Source organism: Doryrhamphus excisus, chromosome 21 (genome assembly GCF_030265055.1).
Source record: "Doryrhamphus excisus isolate RoL2022-K1 chromosome 21, RoL_Dexc_1.0, whole genome shotgun sequence".
NCBI classification, from domain to species: domain Eukaryota; kingdom Metazoa; phylum Chordata; class Actinopteri; order Syngnathiformes; family Syngnathidae; genus Doryrhamphus; species Doryrhamphus excisus.
Genome location: NC_080486.1, coordinates 10,909,743 through 10,926,606, shown reverse-complemented (window position 1 = coordinate 10,926,606; position 16,864 = coordinate 10,909,743). Strand labels below are relative to the sequence as shown.

At 45.2% G+C, this 16,864-nt stretch overlaps 1 protein-coding gene across 1 annotated transcript; it reads left to right on the top strand.

Moving 5' to 3' along the window:
* The first annotated feature begins 70 nt into the window (after positions 1 to 70).
* On the top strand, positions 71 to 16,855 carry tmem108 (transmembrane protein 108). Its single transcript, XM_058060304.1, has 5 exons — positions 71 to 389; positions 8,615 to 8,698; positions 13,584 to 14,519; positions 14,588 to 14,739; positions 15,564 to 16,855. Exons 2-5 carry the CDS (start codon positions 8,659 to 8,661, stop codon positions 15,678 to 15,680), a joined length of 1,245 nt encoding a protein of 414 aa, XP_057916287.1. The 5' UTR covers positions 71 to 389; positions 8,615 to 8,658; the 3' UTR covers positions 15,681 to 16,855.
* Positions 16,856 to 16,864: the final 9 nt, after the last annotated feature.

Here is a 16,864-nt window from a genome sequence, read left to right as displayed (position 1 = left end):
CCTCACTCCGTGGGTGGCGCCGACGCGACCAAAAACCCCCGGCGGACGGCTGCCTGGAGGGCGTAGAGAGAGAGAAGCTGAACCGCGTCAGAGCCCACGGAGACGAAGAGGCGGGGAGCAGGAGTTTCGGCAGGACTCCTCAAAGCGGAACGAGCACGGTGGTGGTGGTGGTGGTGGCACCGCCTTGCGCAGCGCATCCAGGGGCTGGACGCAGGAGCAGGTGCGACACACGGCTCTCTTGCGGGATTCCTCCGGAGACTGGTGGTCCCCCACCCCCTCCTCCTCCTCCCACTCCCACCCCTGGCGACATGTGCACCTCGACGCGGTGAAGTGTGGCTCTTCCGGCGTGCATCGGTCTCGGATACGCCGACGTTACCACGCTGTCATAGGTGAGTAATAAATGTCTCTGCATGTATTGTATGCAAAAAAGATCCTTTATCACGTGATTGCATCATTTGATCACAGTACCAGTGTCAATCATCGGCGGTGCGACAGTCAGCTCAGGGTACTTTTACAACAATTTATTTAACATGGAGAAGCCTGGGCAGTGACAGTTCAATATGCAGTGGCGGCCATCTGCCTCGACTTGTTGTGAGGACAGTGATGTAGAGAATAGCAACTTTTTCTAAAAATAAAAAAAAGATACATGAACCAGATGAGGCTGCATGGTGTTCGAGTGGTTACCGCGCAGACCTCACAGCTAAGAGACCAGGGTTCAATTCCCGGTTTCCTCCCACATTCCAAAAACATGCTAGGTTAATTAGCGACTCCAAATTGTCCATAAGTATGAATATGAGTGTGAATGGTTGTTTGTCTATATGTGCCCTGTGATTGGCTGGCCACCATTCCAGTGTGCACCCCGCCTCTCGCCCCAAGACAGCTGGGATAGGCTCCAGCACCCCCTGCAACCCTCATGAGGATAAGCGGTAGAAAACGAATGAATAATTTGGTTAGAGTACGTTTTGGTTTGAGTCGGCACTAACCAAGGAGGATTAAATAAACTTGAATAATGTCAGAGACTTCACAACAGACAAGTGGTTAGCACGCTGGCCTCACAGCTAGGAGACCCGAGTTCAATTCCACCCTCTCCGGAAACACTCCAAAAAACATGCTAGGTTAATTAGCGACTCCAAATTGTCCATAGGTATGAATGTGAGTGTGAATGGTTGTTTGTCTATATGTGCCCTGTGATTGGCTGGCGACCAGTCTCGCCCGAAGACGGCTGGGATAGGCTCCAGCACCCCTGCGACCCTTTCAAAACAGTTAAAAATAAATGAATGAAGCAGATGAGCATTTCCATGATACCATTGTATTCAATCATGTGTCAGCCTCCCAAAGTTTCCCAAAAGCGGGAAAGCTGTCAATCTTTTCAAGATCTCTCTCTCTCTGAAGTGGCCTTTGATTGTTTAAGGAATCAGAGAGACATGATGTCAACAAAGCAGATAATAGTAGAACCTCTCTTAAAGCCAAATAGTCCATTGTGATGCTTTTGCAAGAAGGTGCTGCTTTTTCATTGAGCTGATTCAACCTGCTAGCCAGGCCTCTCCATTGTGACAGGAATGTTTGCTTATACCCCCCCTCCTTTTCTCCTTTGTTATGCTGGACAATCCCCCAGTGCCATGTGTGCAGTAGCGAGGGGGGAGGGAGCGGGGTCGCCGGGGGTATTGACATCTGGAGCAGACGGCGTCCTTGGGGCCAAGGCGGCACGCCGGGGATGTCTTTTGGGCGGCATATGAGCAAATCATGTAAGGCTAATGAGGGTATTTATTTAGCATAATGGAAGAGAGGTTATTCCGAGATTTGGGTCCTTCCAGTGTATCGTGACCGGGAGATCTAAAGTCCGTATTTGGAAAAGAAGTAGCACTTCTCTTATCACTTGAAGTCCGGAAAAGTCTTCATCAGCTTTTCCGGGGGAAGAAACTACGCCCGGAAACTATCAGTTTTCCCGTCCCTCCCGGACAAACCCATCACAGGAAATGTAGAGGAAAAAAACTAATGGGAAAATATTCGGGAATGTGGCAACAAGAGGGTTTAATAAGCGACTAACCCACCCCCATGACTGGTGGAGAATGGTACATCGTGAAGTGGAATGCGGCCCCTTGCGCTTATACTCGGGGTGGACTTTGCACTGTTTTCCCAGATGACAAAATACCGACGGGGACGGGGCGGATGGGGGGGGCGGTATCAGAAGATAAGAATGAGGTGACCGTCCGAGCATGAGGGGAATTCCTTGCATTCCTCAGATGCATCCATGCCACTCCGGACTGCACCTACACCCACGGGTGCCACAAGGGACCCTAAATAGGGAGGGGGCGGAAGGGACCATTTGGGTTCCAATCCACTTATGTAAGCCGATTTTTTTTCCCCCCTAGAACCTTTAAAAGCATTTTAATACGGTAAAACTATAGAAAATATTGAATGGAGATTAGGATTTATGGATTCCAGACAGGAAGTAGAAATATACACATTGTCCTTGCCTTCCCCAAATTGGACGTCCACCTCAAAAACTGATGGGGGCGTCACGGCGGAATAGTCGCCCTCTGTGCGGGCAACCCCGGGACACAGAGCGGCACAGATGAGCGCCTCTAATAGGATTAGGAGAAGGACCTGTTGGCTGGAGGAGAAGTCCTGCTCTACGGGTGGGATGCATGTTCAACCCCCGCCTACGCGGGGGGGCTACGGGGGGGTTTTTTGTGGTGGAAGTGTGTTTGGACAGTATTAGCGGGCGTCAGCACAATAACTGCAGCCTCACCTATGCGGATTAGCCTCTAATGGGGTGGGGGTGGTTGCGACCCCCTGCTCGGAAGCAAATGACCGCCTCCTCTTATCACGCAAAGTGCGATTCCATGATTCCGTCTCTCTCGTTTCCTTGGCAACTTCTTCCGTCTTGGTAGTTGTTCGGCTTTTATGTATTCCCAAAACGTCAAATCAAAGGTTGTTTTTCCTGACTGATGGAAGTGCTAGCATATATGCTTGCTGATTGAAGGAAAGTATAAAAAAAAAAAAAAAAAAGCCCCCCCCCCTAATTAGAGTGCACTCGGTGTGAATTACGTAAGAGATTCTTATCTCCGAGGGCATGAAAAGTGTGGAATAATCGCAAAGTGCATTAATCCTGATTAAAGAGACATTCATTTGCATAGAAAGAGGCTCAGAGTGGGATTTAGCTTCGTATGCGTGCGCTCTTGATTGCGGTGCTGATGTGGCAGCTGCGTCACCATGGCGACAGCGGCGTCATACTAAGGTGCGCCGGAGTAGGAGGCGTTTGAGGGCAGCTCTGGCGCTGAACATGATAACGACACGCTTCATTAGCTCGGTCATACGGTACATCATCATCATATTGTCGCCATCCCAAAAAAACCCTTTTCATTCTAATAATAGATCTCGCCGCTCATCAGGAAGAGACACCTGCAGCCATTTTTTTTGTCCCCATGAGGGGCCCCAAACGCTTGACATTTAACTAGCATGGTCGTAAACAGGCCCCCCCCCGGTATGCCATTGACCTTCGTTTTTGTCTGCTATTTCTTACAGCGGGCATCCCTGGTGAACGGTACGGACGCTCTCACAAACAAAATGCATTAAAGAGGCTAGTCTCTGGAGGCGGAGTTTATTTTTGAAGACGCTAACGTTCATGCAGATGAAACAAAAGACTATAAGGATGTAGAATACTTAAACATTGGAGTCATGCTACAAGCCAGTTGCTAATTAGTGAGTTTAGAGGTCGGTTTAATTGCTTTGCCGTTTGCTGTGATAGTAATCTATGAGGAATCTGTGGTGGGGGGGGGGGGGGGGGGGGTCTTGAATATGCCGCCCGTATCTGCCTAGACCAGGGTTCTCAAACTCAATTTATCTGGGGGCCACTGGAGCTAGGGTCTGGGCAAGGCTGGGCCGCATCAGGTTTTCCAAAAAAAAACAAAAAAACGCATTTATTAAAAACAGAAAAATATACAAACTTTTTCAGCGCTTTGGTTCCGATTTTCTACAATAAAAGTAATAATAATCTTAATTTTTATTTTTATTTTTCCACACAAAATAAGATGAAAAATAAATAAACAAATCAAGAATAAAGAAAATCAATCAGTAATAAATATATATAATAACAATAATAAAACTTAAGAAACCACATATAGTTGGTGGGTAGACAAATTATTTTTTTCACATTAAAATGAACAAAGCATTATTAGCACACTACTATAGTCATATTTATACTTTTTATTTACAACATATTGCGCAACTGCAGGGTCTTGAGACACATGCTAACTCGCAAACTAGAGACCTAGCGACCTTAAACGGTAGCCTTCAAGTTATTTCCTTTCAACTTAAATAGCCAAAAACTTACCACTTCCACACGGATAGGGAGGATAACTATTAACAGTTATTTAACCTTTAACATGAACATGAATCAAACGTAATAATAATAACAGCATCCAAAGCAAACTTAACATTAAACTTTCATATCAAGGCGGGGGCCGCGTGTTTGAGACCCCCTGGCCTAGACGCTTGTTATTTGCTAATGACCTCAACAGAGGGCTTACGGCCTCTGATCTGTCCTGATCCACAACCGCAGCGCCGCTCGCCCCCAATTAGCCGCTAAGTACGTACTCGATTACTCAACGCGTCGTCTTATAAACTCACGTGTTCCTCCTTGTAGCTTTGTTCACAAAAGTGGCTAATTGGTTTGTTTTGCTAGCGGCCGTTTGCATGCTTCACATTGATATTTCAGACATTAGCTACCGTTTTTTTTTGTGTGCGTCTGCTTTTGTGTGTTGTCAGCCTGACTCATACATGCTAGGCCTAAGTGATGCTCTTTGTGTGTGTGTGTGTGTGTGTGTGTGTGTGTAGGCGGACAACACACACACCCAAGGCTAGCAGCTTTTGGAGTTTAATCTGTCGCTCTCATAGTGGGGGGGATGAAGCAAAAAAAAAAGGGGTGATGGGGGGTGGAAGAAAAGGAGAGAACAATACAAACCACCCCCCCGCACACACATTCGCACACGCGCTCAAATCCCAACCCATCATATCCCCCAAAATGTCTTCGATCTCTCGGCGGTCCTCACTTACACGGAAACGAGGTACAATGCCGTCCCCCTGCCCCTCCACCATCACAAAACACACCCCTCCCCTCTGCTCTTGGTTCCTGCCATTGTCCGCCGTCCACGAGCTGCGTCAAAAGGTTAAAATTGGGAATGTGCCGCAGAGTAAGGAAACTTCCTGAATGGCGTTCTCGTTTTTTGACTGCTGACCTATGCTCGGACAACAATCGTAATCCCAACCCCTGTGTAGTCATATCTATCACCCCGCATGGACATTCCGAGCCACTTCCTGTCCCCGTACAGTGGACACACTGTCCGTCTCACTTTGGAATCTTGTTACAGGAAAGTATAAAATTCCAGCGTCTGTCGTCACGTCTTTGTTCCACGACATCCCACAGTGTTTCCTTTTTAAAAGCCGGCCATTGTCTACTTATTTGTTTGGAAATTTGTGCTGCATTAGCCGTTAGCTTGTACACAAGCGATGATCCGCTGTCATAAGCAAGTGTTTTTGTCCCCATTATGCTGGAAAGCCGACCTTTTGTCCCATCTGCCTTGTTGGTTGGAAGGGATTAAGCTTGTTTGGGTTCTCCGTTGGGATAATGGGGGCCATATTTTTTTTTTTTTGCTTGCTTGCTTTGTCATTTTGTCTTTATACTCTTAATGAATGAGTTCAATGTCCATTTGATGCCAGAGGAGTTTTGCATTGATGTGCAGCGTCAACAAATTGTGGCTTTGACAGGACCAGGAAATGGAACAGTAGTCTCCTGTACTTCACATTATAGCATGTTACCGTACCTTTAAGAGGGGCCATTTATCACCCTTGACTCCCGATGTGTACAGTTTGGGAACATGCCTTTACCTGTTACCGTGGAGACCGGTCCTTAGCTCTACCGAAGAACAGAAATAGACCATGAATCAGTCTTTTCCATAATAGGGAAGTATATGGGCAACATGTTAGGGTCATCATGCTCCCCTTTTCTATACAACTTAGCACTTAATGAGGGCTCATTGAGCGCCGCTCCGATAATCGATGTTGCCTCGCCGAGAGGGGAGGAAAAAAGGCTTTACGTAACAACCTTTGCCTGACAGCTCCCACTGCGGGTCCAACGGCCTGGATGTCCGCCTGGAGCTTTGATCAATTCAATATTTCTTTCTTTTTTTGACCCTTATGCTGAGAATCAATGATGAAGGCAGAAAAACAGCCACCTCATAGGCCAGGGGGGTCCTAACTTTTTCCAGTGGGGGCCACAATGAAGAATGAAAAGACGCAAGAGCGAGAGCTACTAAAATGACATTATTATAGGGATGTCCGATACTATACTATATATCTATATCTATATATCTACTATACTATATATCATCCCGATATCAACATAAAAATGATCCCCCCCCCCCCCCAACATAAAAACCGATATTAAAAAAACTGCTGTGTACAACACATATATCAGTCTAAACGTTTATGTCAGTATTGGCTTATATTGGAAATCGAGAGTTGGACAATATCGGTTTGCAGCAAAAAAGCCAATATCTGACATCCCTACAGTATTTTTCCTCTATTATGAGGTTATTTGCGTTAAATTGCCATTATTTTTGTCAATTAATAATTTTTTATCTTCATAATGCTTCTAATATTACGACAGTAGTTTATTTATTTTTTTACATTTTCCAATTGTCAAAATATTACGAGAAAAAAATAGAAAACAATTTTTAGTTTGGTTCTCATATTTTCACTTTTGAAAAAAATTATATTGTTGTTTTTTTTAGTTTATTCTTGCAAAGTTGTGTCTTTTTTCTCTTTAAAATGCTATTTTCTGTGAATATGTAAAATTGTTAATTTTCATTGAGACAATGAAAAAAAATACATAATATTATGAGAAAAAATAGAAAAAATTATGTATTATAATATGAGAACCAAACTAAAAAAAAATATTTTTTTCTCGTAATATTATGTATTTTTTTTCATTGTCTCATATTACTACTCCAATATTTCATATTTAAACATTGTGCTAAAATTATAATTTAAAAATTAAAATTATCAGAATATAATATTACAACTTTATTCTCATAAAACTATGACTTAATATTTAGAATTAATTTTTGTAAAATTACTTAAATATTTTTTTTTAAAAATGATACCTTTAGCATGTTCCGCAGACCGTAAATGGCTCCCGTACCACACCTTGGACTCCCCTGTGACCACTAGTGGGACATCCAGTATTTACATGGTTTGGGGCATTGCAGTGATGCAATGCACACTGTGATGCATTAACATACATTTTAGCTCATACGAGAATCCCTGTCACCCTTCGTCTGTTGTTACGGTTTCGTGCGGCGGGGACGCCAAGTGTAGCGACATGCAAAACCATCTAATAGCAAGGATACGGGTGTCACATAAGGACGGAAAGACGGTGACAAGGAGGCGGAGGTTATTTACGGCTCAGACGGTAAGCGCTAGTGAGCTGCATCCTGATGTTTGCCCTTTACCCAGCCGAGCTGGCTCACCGACTCCCGGGAGAGAGCCCGGAACGCTTGACAAGTCTCCAGGAGGCCAGATTGTTCCCGGTTTGGGAATTCCTTCTTGTTGTATCTTTATCTTTTTTCTGTGAGCTGCATCAAATAGGCTTTTTTTTGTGTCAACACGATATAAGCTCTTCTCTCCTGTCAGACATTAAGTGCCGGTTCTTGTTCGGGATCCGGTACCGGTCGCCGACAGGTTAGTCTGGAATGCGTCAAGACGGTTTCATAGTCTCTTTCATTTAAGGAATATGACACGTTCCCTGATGGGTGAAAAGCAGATAAAGTGACAACACTATGAGACTGCAGAAGTAGTGTGGGTGGCGTTGCCTGCTTTTATTCTGGTGCAGATGCATTGTGGGTAGTGGCTTCTCTTGGTCTACTCCTAAATGCTCTTTTAATGGCTTCTTTGCTGCGTCACTTTTGGCTTATACTATGTATGACTGTTTGGACTGTTTGCTTTATTGGTTCATGCTTAACGACTAGATAGGACAGCTTTAGTCTGAGGGGTTGGTACGGGATCCCAAATATTTCTGAACGGACTCTTTTTTTTGGTGGTGGTGCAAAACGACAGTCATTACGATACAACGGCAGTCGTTTGGTTAGCGGTCCATCGGTCACAATAAGGTGCTGTTTGGTTTGGTTGCCATAGCGACAGCCGATGTCAGTTGTGTTTTTTTCCACCATTAATGTGATGCTAAGTGATGAGCAGGACAAGTTTAGCCTTGGAACAGTCGTCCTGCTTCAAGTTGAAGTTGTGTATATATGTGTGTGTTTGTGTGTGTGTGAGTCATTCCCGAATGAAGGTGGTGCTTTTTGATTGGCACGCCGTCAGTCAGCTCCTCACTCTGCCACAGGCGACACTCAGCGTACGTCTCAGAAGACGTCCCACGCCGGTCGATGTTCCAGTGCACTGTAATTAGTTTCCCTGCCAGTGTCCATTTGAAGCCACCAAGCTGACGCTGACCAAAACCATGATGGCGGCTCCTCTTCTCTTTCTGTGGTCTGGCTGTCACGACAAAGATGGATGGCAGTTTATCATTTGACCCCTTCTGTCTACCTTTTCTTAGAGAACCATGAGCACTGTGGAGGAGGACCCGGATCACATGATACCATGAAGACAAGCCTGCAGGTCCTGCGCTGCCAGCTGCTGAGTGAGTAAATACATTTTTATCACGGGGGGTGCTGGAGCCTATCCCAGCTGTCTTCGGGCGAGAGGCGGGGTATACACCCTGGACTGGTGGCCAGCCAATCACAGGGCACATATAGACAAACAACCATTCACACTCACATTAATACCTATGGACACTTTGGAGTCGCCAAATATTTTTATATATATATATATATATATATATATATATATTGTGTTTTTTTTTAAGACCTCTAGACCTGACATAACACCCCTATAATCATCTTTTACATACTATATAGTACCTTATCTTGGCCCCATGGTGGGTTATTTAGCAACACATAGGATGCTTTCTTTGGGTATTGTGTATCATTCATTCATTCATTTTAATGCTAATTAACCTAGCATATTTTTTTTTGGAGGTTGGAATTGAACCCTGGTCTCCTAGCTGTGAGGTCTGCGTGCTATTCACTCGACCGCCATGCCGCCCTATATTAAAAAAATATATTTTTATATATATATTTAAAAAAAAATCTTTTAAAGACCTCTAGACCTGACATAACACCCCTATAATCATCTTTTACATATATAGTACCTTATATTGGCCCCATGGTGGGTTATTTAGCAACACATAGGATGCTTTCTTTGGGTACTGTGTATCATTCTTTCTTTCATTTTCTACCGCTTTTTCCTCACCAGCCAATCACAGGGCACATATAGACAAACAACCATTCACACTCACATTCATACCTATGGACAATTTGGAGTCGCTAATTAACCTAGCATGTTTTTGGAATGTGGGAGGAAAAAAACGGAGTACCCAGAGAAAACCCACGCATGCACGGGGAGAACATGCAAACTCCACACAGAGATGGCCGAAGGTGGAATTGAACCCTGGTCTCCTGGCTGTGAGGTATGCGCGCTAACCACTCGATCGCCATGCCGCCCTATATTAAAAAAATATATTTTTATATCAACAATCTTTTAAAGACCTCTAGACCAGACATAACACCCCTATAATAATCTTTTACATATATAGTACCTTATATTGGCCCCATGGTGGGTTATTTAGCAACACATAGGATGCTTTCTTTGGGTACTGTGTATCATATTTGTAAATATTATTTACTCCATGGTGGCATACGCGTTACAAACGCAGCAGTTGGTGTTCCACTTGTGGCTGCTTGAAATTCCGAGTATGGGTCGGAAAACGCCGGGAAGCGCATGTACGACGGCGGGTTAAAGCTGGCAGGCTACCGGTGCTGAATGTCACATGAATATGGAATATGGAATATGGAACATTGATCTCTGGTATGCTCCAGAAGTGATGAAGTATCCATGTTGGAAGGAGGAGGTCACGTTGTAGTGGTGTACTTTCAAAATCCTGCTAAGACCGGGGAGATCTGTTGGTATATTAGACTGTTATTAAGGTGGTATTGTGATGTTCAGGAAGGGGGGGGTAAGTGTGCCTCAGGCGGCAAGAAAAGCGAAGAGATGCGTTTAGTGTTTCTCGGAAATACCTGCCGCAGATGTTCTCCTGGAATCCTAAGATGTAGAACTCAGCGACGTGTTCTGTCCAGAATCCACAGAACATCCTGTTTAACGTCCCTGCTTCCTGTTTGTGCCGCCGCTGCACTTTAAATCAACACCGCGGGAGCCGATCCCCTGATAAACATGTCCGCCCTCAAAGCTCCCCTACCGACAAATCTGCAACGCTTTCAAACAGGAAGTAGTTAACATTATCTCCGGGCTTGCATCTGTAGAGACGTCGCCAAACAGCGACGTCCCAGCGGTCCACAGGATGGCCATTTGAGGGAACACTTTACCTCCACGCCCCTAGAGGGCAGAAAAAAACATAAATGAGTGTGAGGCAGCATTTTTAAAAAAAGATTAAAGACACACCTTTTTAATCAGGCTTTTAACTCATATTTTTAATTTTTTCTTATGTTTTTATCTTTATTGTCCTATTTTATGCTTTTAGTCTTTAGCTTTTAACTCCAGTATTTCCTCAGGGGACTCCGGTTTCCTCCCACATTCCAAAAACATGCTAGGTTAATTAGCGACTCCAAATTGTCCATAGGTATGAATGTGAGTGTGAATGGTTGTTTGTCTATATGTGCCCTGTGATTGGCTGGCCACCAGCCTCGCCCGAAGACAGCTGGGATAGGCTCCCTCCCACATTCCAAAAAAAACAAAAACATGCTAGGTTAATTAGCGACTCCAAATTCTTCATAGGTATGAATGTGAGTGTGAATGGTTGTTTGTCTATATGTGCCCTGTGATTGGCTGGCGACCGGTCCAGTGTGTATACCCCGCCTCTCACCCGAAGACGGCTGGGATAGGGTCCCTCCCACATTCCCCAAAAAAAAAAAAAACATGCTAGGTTAATTAGCGACTCCAAATTCTTCATAGGTATGAATGTGAGTGTGAATGGTTGTTTGTCTATATGTGTCCTGTGATTGGCTGGTATTCAGTCCAGGGTGTATACCCTGCTTCTCGCCTGAGGACAGCTGGGATAGGCTCCAGCACCCCCCGCAACCCTCGTGAGGACGAGCGGTAGAAAATGAATGATTGAATGTTAGTTTTCCCATGACGGCCGTTGTTAGCTAGTGGTAATTGTTTTTAATTCTGTAAAGCACTTTGTGTTGCACTTCTTTACAGGAAAAGTGCTATACAAATAAAGTTTATTTGAATTTGATTTGATGACAAACAAAAATGGACTCCCAGATGACGCAGGAATATGCAACTCCTATTTTTGGCCAGCCGTCCGCATGATACACAAGCAACTTTGCATTGTAAGCAAACTAGTCCCCTTTGCATGGAGCGTAAGGTGACCCCCCCCCCCACCCCCACCCCCCTGGGACACAAAGATGAATATATCCATCTCACCCTGAATAGGGCACCTGCATTGATGGATGGCGTTTGAATGAAGTGGCGTGGAGCCCCCCCGGAGGAATAATACAGGGTTCCATTAGCTAGCTTTCCATCTCATCATGTTTGCCGACATTGAGTCTAATCGCTCGCACAAAGCAACGCTTAGCAGTTTGATTTATCGACGCTTTATGGAAAAAGTCGCTCGGTTGCGATCGTGTTGTCGACTCGTAAATGCGACGTCTCACTCTGTCCTCACATTTGCTACCCTGTGTCTGTTCAGACGCTATTGCTCTTGTTGCCGTGGTGATAAATTAAACCCGTTTGGTGCATAATACACGATAAAAGACAACGTTGTTTCCATCACGAACTGACAAACACCCCGTTAACGTGAATTAATCACATTTAGTGCCACGAGATAGCCAAACACGTCTGTTTGCCTCAAGGATCATCTCAGGGCACGCGTCATAAATCAACAGACTAGGCTACGTGTGCTATCTCTTCAGAAACACTCCGGAGGGGGCGCCGTGGGTTACAGACATGACACTTTTGGTTAATGGGAGACAGCACCCAGACACTCGGGACCGAGGACTGGGATGTGATGAATTGATTGAAGTAGTCCTGGCTGGAAAGCAAAAACTCTATTTATGCTTTTCCGTCGAATTGCATTAGTGACCGGAATGTAAAGATTTCCATCATGGTTGGGATTAAAATGACCTTGAATCCGGGAGGAAATCCAATAATTGTAAAATATGATAATACCCTTCTTAGCCCGTCATGTTACATGCAAGACAGCTTCATCCATAGCTGGGCCCCAATGGGAGCGCCATGCTACTATATAGCCATGCTATATAGTAGGCAACAATTACCAAGCTATCGCACATTTCTCATAAAGTGGAACCTTTGTTTTCATTATTACACTCATTTTCCAGAAATTTATTCATTCATCAAAAATCACCGTTTCATGGTACACTATGGTCTATTATTAATCCAAACACATTGAAATACAAGTCACTAGGTGGCAGCATTACACTACCTTAATAGAATGGGGGAGAAAAAAAAAGTTATCCTCGCACCCCGTGTGGAAGTGGTAATTTCTTCAATTCATTTATTCATTTATTTTCTATGCCGCTTGTCCTCATGAGGGTTACGGGGGGGGGGGGCTGGAGCCTATCCCAGCTTTCTTCGGGCAAGAGGCAGGGTTAGACCCTGGACTGGTGGCCAGCCAGCCAATCACAGGGCACATATAGACAAACAACCATTCACACTCACATTCATACCTATGGACAATTTGGATTTCGCTAATTAACCTAGCATGTTTTTGGAATGTGGGAGGAAGTCGGAGTACCCGGATAAAACACACGCATGCACAGGGAGAACATGCAAACTCCACACAGAGAGTGGAATTGAACTCTGGGTCTCCTAGCTGTGATGCCTGCGTGCTAAGCACTATACAAAAAACAATTATGTAAAAATGTTGTTATGCACCCACACACACAGGAAGACCATGTAAACTCCACATAGAGAGCGGGGAAACGAATCCGGGTTTCCTAGCTGTGTGTCCTGCCCACTAACCACTCCACCACCGTGCAGACCCGGTTTCTTCAATTAAGAAATAAACTTAAGGCTAGCTCGCTTTCAAGTCCGTGCAGCATAAGCGTTTTAAACAATGAATACAGGAGTGTAATTGTGACTATAGGGGTGTTGTTTCACGTCTGCGGGGCTCTAATAATGTTCCAAAACAATGCTAATGCAGTTGCAACCAGGCAAGTGATGCAGCGTGATTGGAGGGCTCGCTCTCCGGCCGCCTCGTTGTTGTTGTTGTTTTCCGACGACACATCACGGTGCGGTGCGCCGTGCAGTTAATGAGGCAATCTCGTTAAACGAGAGGAGTGACAAACACAGTAGATTAAAAGCGGAGGTGTGTCATGAATACACAACAAGGCGACGTCTCCTGTGGGATGCAAGATGGGGGAGGAACTGTACACATGCACTTGAAGGCAACACGTGAAGAATGTTCTATTTTGGTGTCTCTGCAGGTGTTTTCGCCCTTCTAGCACTACCAGTAGGACCGGTGTCATCAGCACAGGAGCTGCACCTCCGCCATATGTCCCGGGACTCTGTCACCATGGCAACGGCCAGCAGCAGCAGCAGCAGCAGCAACGTCCTGTCTGCCGCTGAGCCTTTCCACACTGACTGGCACAGGGAAGGCTCCAGCAGCGGGGAGTGGGCTCCCAGAAGAAGACCCCGACCCACAAACATCATCCACTCCTCATCCTGGCTTCACACCACTCAATCCCCGGTAGAACCCCCCACTAGTGACCTGGTTACTGTGGTCTCAAACACTGTGACTCCCACCAGGCATAAATTGGGAAGAGGTCTAGAGGATGAGGAAGAGGCTCTTAGGTCCCTCAGGGAGCATGCTCAGGGACGCCACACCATCACCTTAAGGGAAGTGCATGCCGACATAAGCGAGCCCCCGACAGATGAGCTGGTGGTGGCGCCAAAAGCGGACTCGGTGTCCCCCGTCGAGAATCCACCAGAGAATCAAACCTCCACGTCCGCCCTCGCCACAGAACCCCATCCTACGCTGAGCCCAATCGACCACTCGACAAGCAACGTCACTACCGCCGTCACGTTTTCATCGTCCCGCTCTAACACCACATACCGTGACCCCGTGGGACCCTGGCTGGGGACAGCGCAGACGGGAACGCCATCCAACAACAACAGCAGTAGCGGCGGCGGCGCCGGCAACGAGACACTCGCTCAGGAAAGCGGCCACTCACAGCCTCCCTCCACAGATAGCGGCAGCTTTCTCAACAGGCAGGTCCCCGCCACCACGAAGGACCCCTGGACTGCTGACAACAGCTCGGGGCCCACTGTGTACCCGCCGCCATCCCGTGTCACCATCTGTTTGAGTCGCATGGACATTGTGTGGATTGTGCTGGCCATTAGCGTGCCTGTATCAACGTGCTGTGAGTACCACAAATTATTGTTATTATTTTTTTCCACTTTCATAAACTAAACCCACTTCCTGTCGCAGCCGTGCTTCTGACCGTGTGCTGCATGAAGAGGAGGAAGAAGTCGTCGGGTCAGGAGAACAACCTGAGCTACTGGAACAACGCCATCACCATGGACTACTTCAGCAGGCACGCCGTGGAGCTGCCCAGAGAGATTCACACCCTGGAGAGCGAGGTACATCAGCGCCCACACTCACTCAGGCGGCGGCGACGGCGGCGTCGAGTCCACGCTGCGCCATCAGTCAGCAGAATGGAAACACGGGGGGGGGGGGGGGGATCAATGTGTACAGTCAGCAGCAGGCCTCAGGGAAGGAAATGTCCTGGAACAAACTACATAGTGATATTTGTAGGGGGGTGGGAGTTTTCCATAGGCACTAATTAACAAATATTCTTCTTGTATTAATGCCAAGATGGCAACATCCGGGTACTGATATAGAAGTGAGACACACCCCCGGGCTCATGTTGATGTCACTGCTAATTACAATCAATTGAAATAGTGATTAATAAGCTTACATTAATTAATAAGCTTTAAGCCAACTTGCTTTATTCAATTTTACATGCAATGTTAACTAGAGTGGCTTTTTTATTGGTGGTTACACTGCCATCTGGTGGCTGCACATAATATGACAACGTAATAGTAATTGTAATCATTTCTAATGCATGTTTTTTTTATTTCTATTGACTATTTATTTCACATGGTGTCTCTTTTTTGTTTCATTCCTCCAATTTGTCCTCATCAGGAGAGGGGGGCCAAGGCTGGATCATGTGTAGGATGCCCCTGGTGACACCCGGGTGTTGTGTTTGTTTGGTAGGATGTTACAATGTAGTCTTAACCTGATTGGATTTCTAATTAAGATCATTAGTTTTTGGTATATTAGCATTGGTGCCACTCCTTCCTCCCTTCCTCTCTGGTGTCACCCCACCTTCCATCTTTTTTTTTTTTTGGTGACTCAATGTGTCATGCTAACTTGTTGTTGTTGTGTTTTTGTTTTTTTGCAGGAGCACGACAGCTGCCTGCCGCCCAACGGGGACTACAGCGGCAGCAGCGTGGTGCTGGTCAACCCCTTTTGCCAAGAGACCCTCTTCATCAACAGAGACAAAGCATCTGCCATCTAGAGACAATGCCGTTCTTATTTTGTAAAACGCCGCGGTGATGTATACGGTCACACTTTACTATGACGATGCACCTGCATATTTTTCTGATGTACATTTTCTACAAAATTATTATTTGTTATAAAAAAAAAACAAGTTTTTATGTCTTTATAAACACACACACACATGTGGTTTTGTTTATTGACTGTGGCCTCACGGAGAAAAAAAACTATTGTTTATGGTAAATAGGTAAATAATCAAGCTGAAATGACTTATAGCCTGTTTAACTTGAATATAATGCCTTTTTGTTTGATTTTCTTAGGGTGGGGGGGTTTGAGGGGGTGACACAAGTTTCATTTAAATCAACATTTGCTCACATTTTACTGAAACACACAGCCTACTGTATTATTTATTTATCATCAACCACTTATAATATGCCTGCATCACCTCCAGTATCATATATTGAATATTATAAAGCGATTATGAATGGCTTTAAATTCTGGGTTATGATGCTTCATTTTCAGTGTCAATCACAGAGAAGTGGCTGCAAACGTCACCCCCCCCCCCCATCCCCTCATGTGTCACCAGCTTCTCAGAAGACGAACTACGCTGATGTCTTAATAATTCCTCAATGGTTGTCATCCTTTGTATGTCATTATGTTATGTGTGTGTGTGTGTGTGTGTGTGTGTGTGTTGTCTACCCCAAACATCACCTTGTCCTCCATGCTTGTGTTGCATCGTGCCTCTGTGTGTGTGTACCCGTGTGTGTCATGCCCAGTTTGAGATTCGCTTTAGCACTTCAACCACATCCCCAAATGCTAATTAATGAATCCCACTGCTTCATACAAACTGTGGCCAAACCTTTCATTGTATGAGCACATAAGGAGTGGTTTAATGCATTTTCTTTAATGAGCTGTCCGTTTTGTTTTATGTTGCATCGCTGCGGCCTCCCCTTAGTGTTCGATGCTGTCGGTTGTCGCTTCAAAATGATCCCGAGTGAATGGAAAAAGGTGATGCTTAACAACGTGGATGTTGATATTTTTCCTGCATTGGCTACCCGCAGCCCAGCTTGTTGTTTTGCACAGTGGAGCAAAAGTGTTTAACATGATGTATTTTTTGTACTGTACTATATACACTGTACTTTTTACTGCAATAAAATGACAAAATAAAATGATACTGTTTCATTTGTGGATGAAAAACTGATTTAA

Excerpts from the sequence above, each read along its gene's own strand:
- tmem108 (XM_058060304.1), top strand. The coding sequence starts at position 8,659 with ATGAAGACAAGCCTGCAGGTCCTGCGCTGCCAGCTGCTGA. Across the intron at positions 8,699-13,583 it reads CCTGCGCTGCCAGCTGCTGA|GTGTTTTCGCCCTTCTAGCA; the intron begins GTGAGTAAATAC and ends GTGTCTCTGCAG. Across the intron at positions 14,520-14,587 it reads CGTGCCTGTATCAACGTGCT|CCGTGCTTCTGACCGTGTGC; the intron begins GTGAGTACCACA and ends TTCCTGTCGCAG.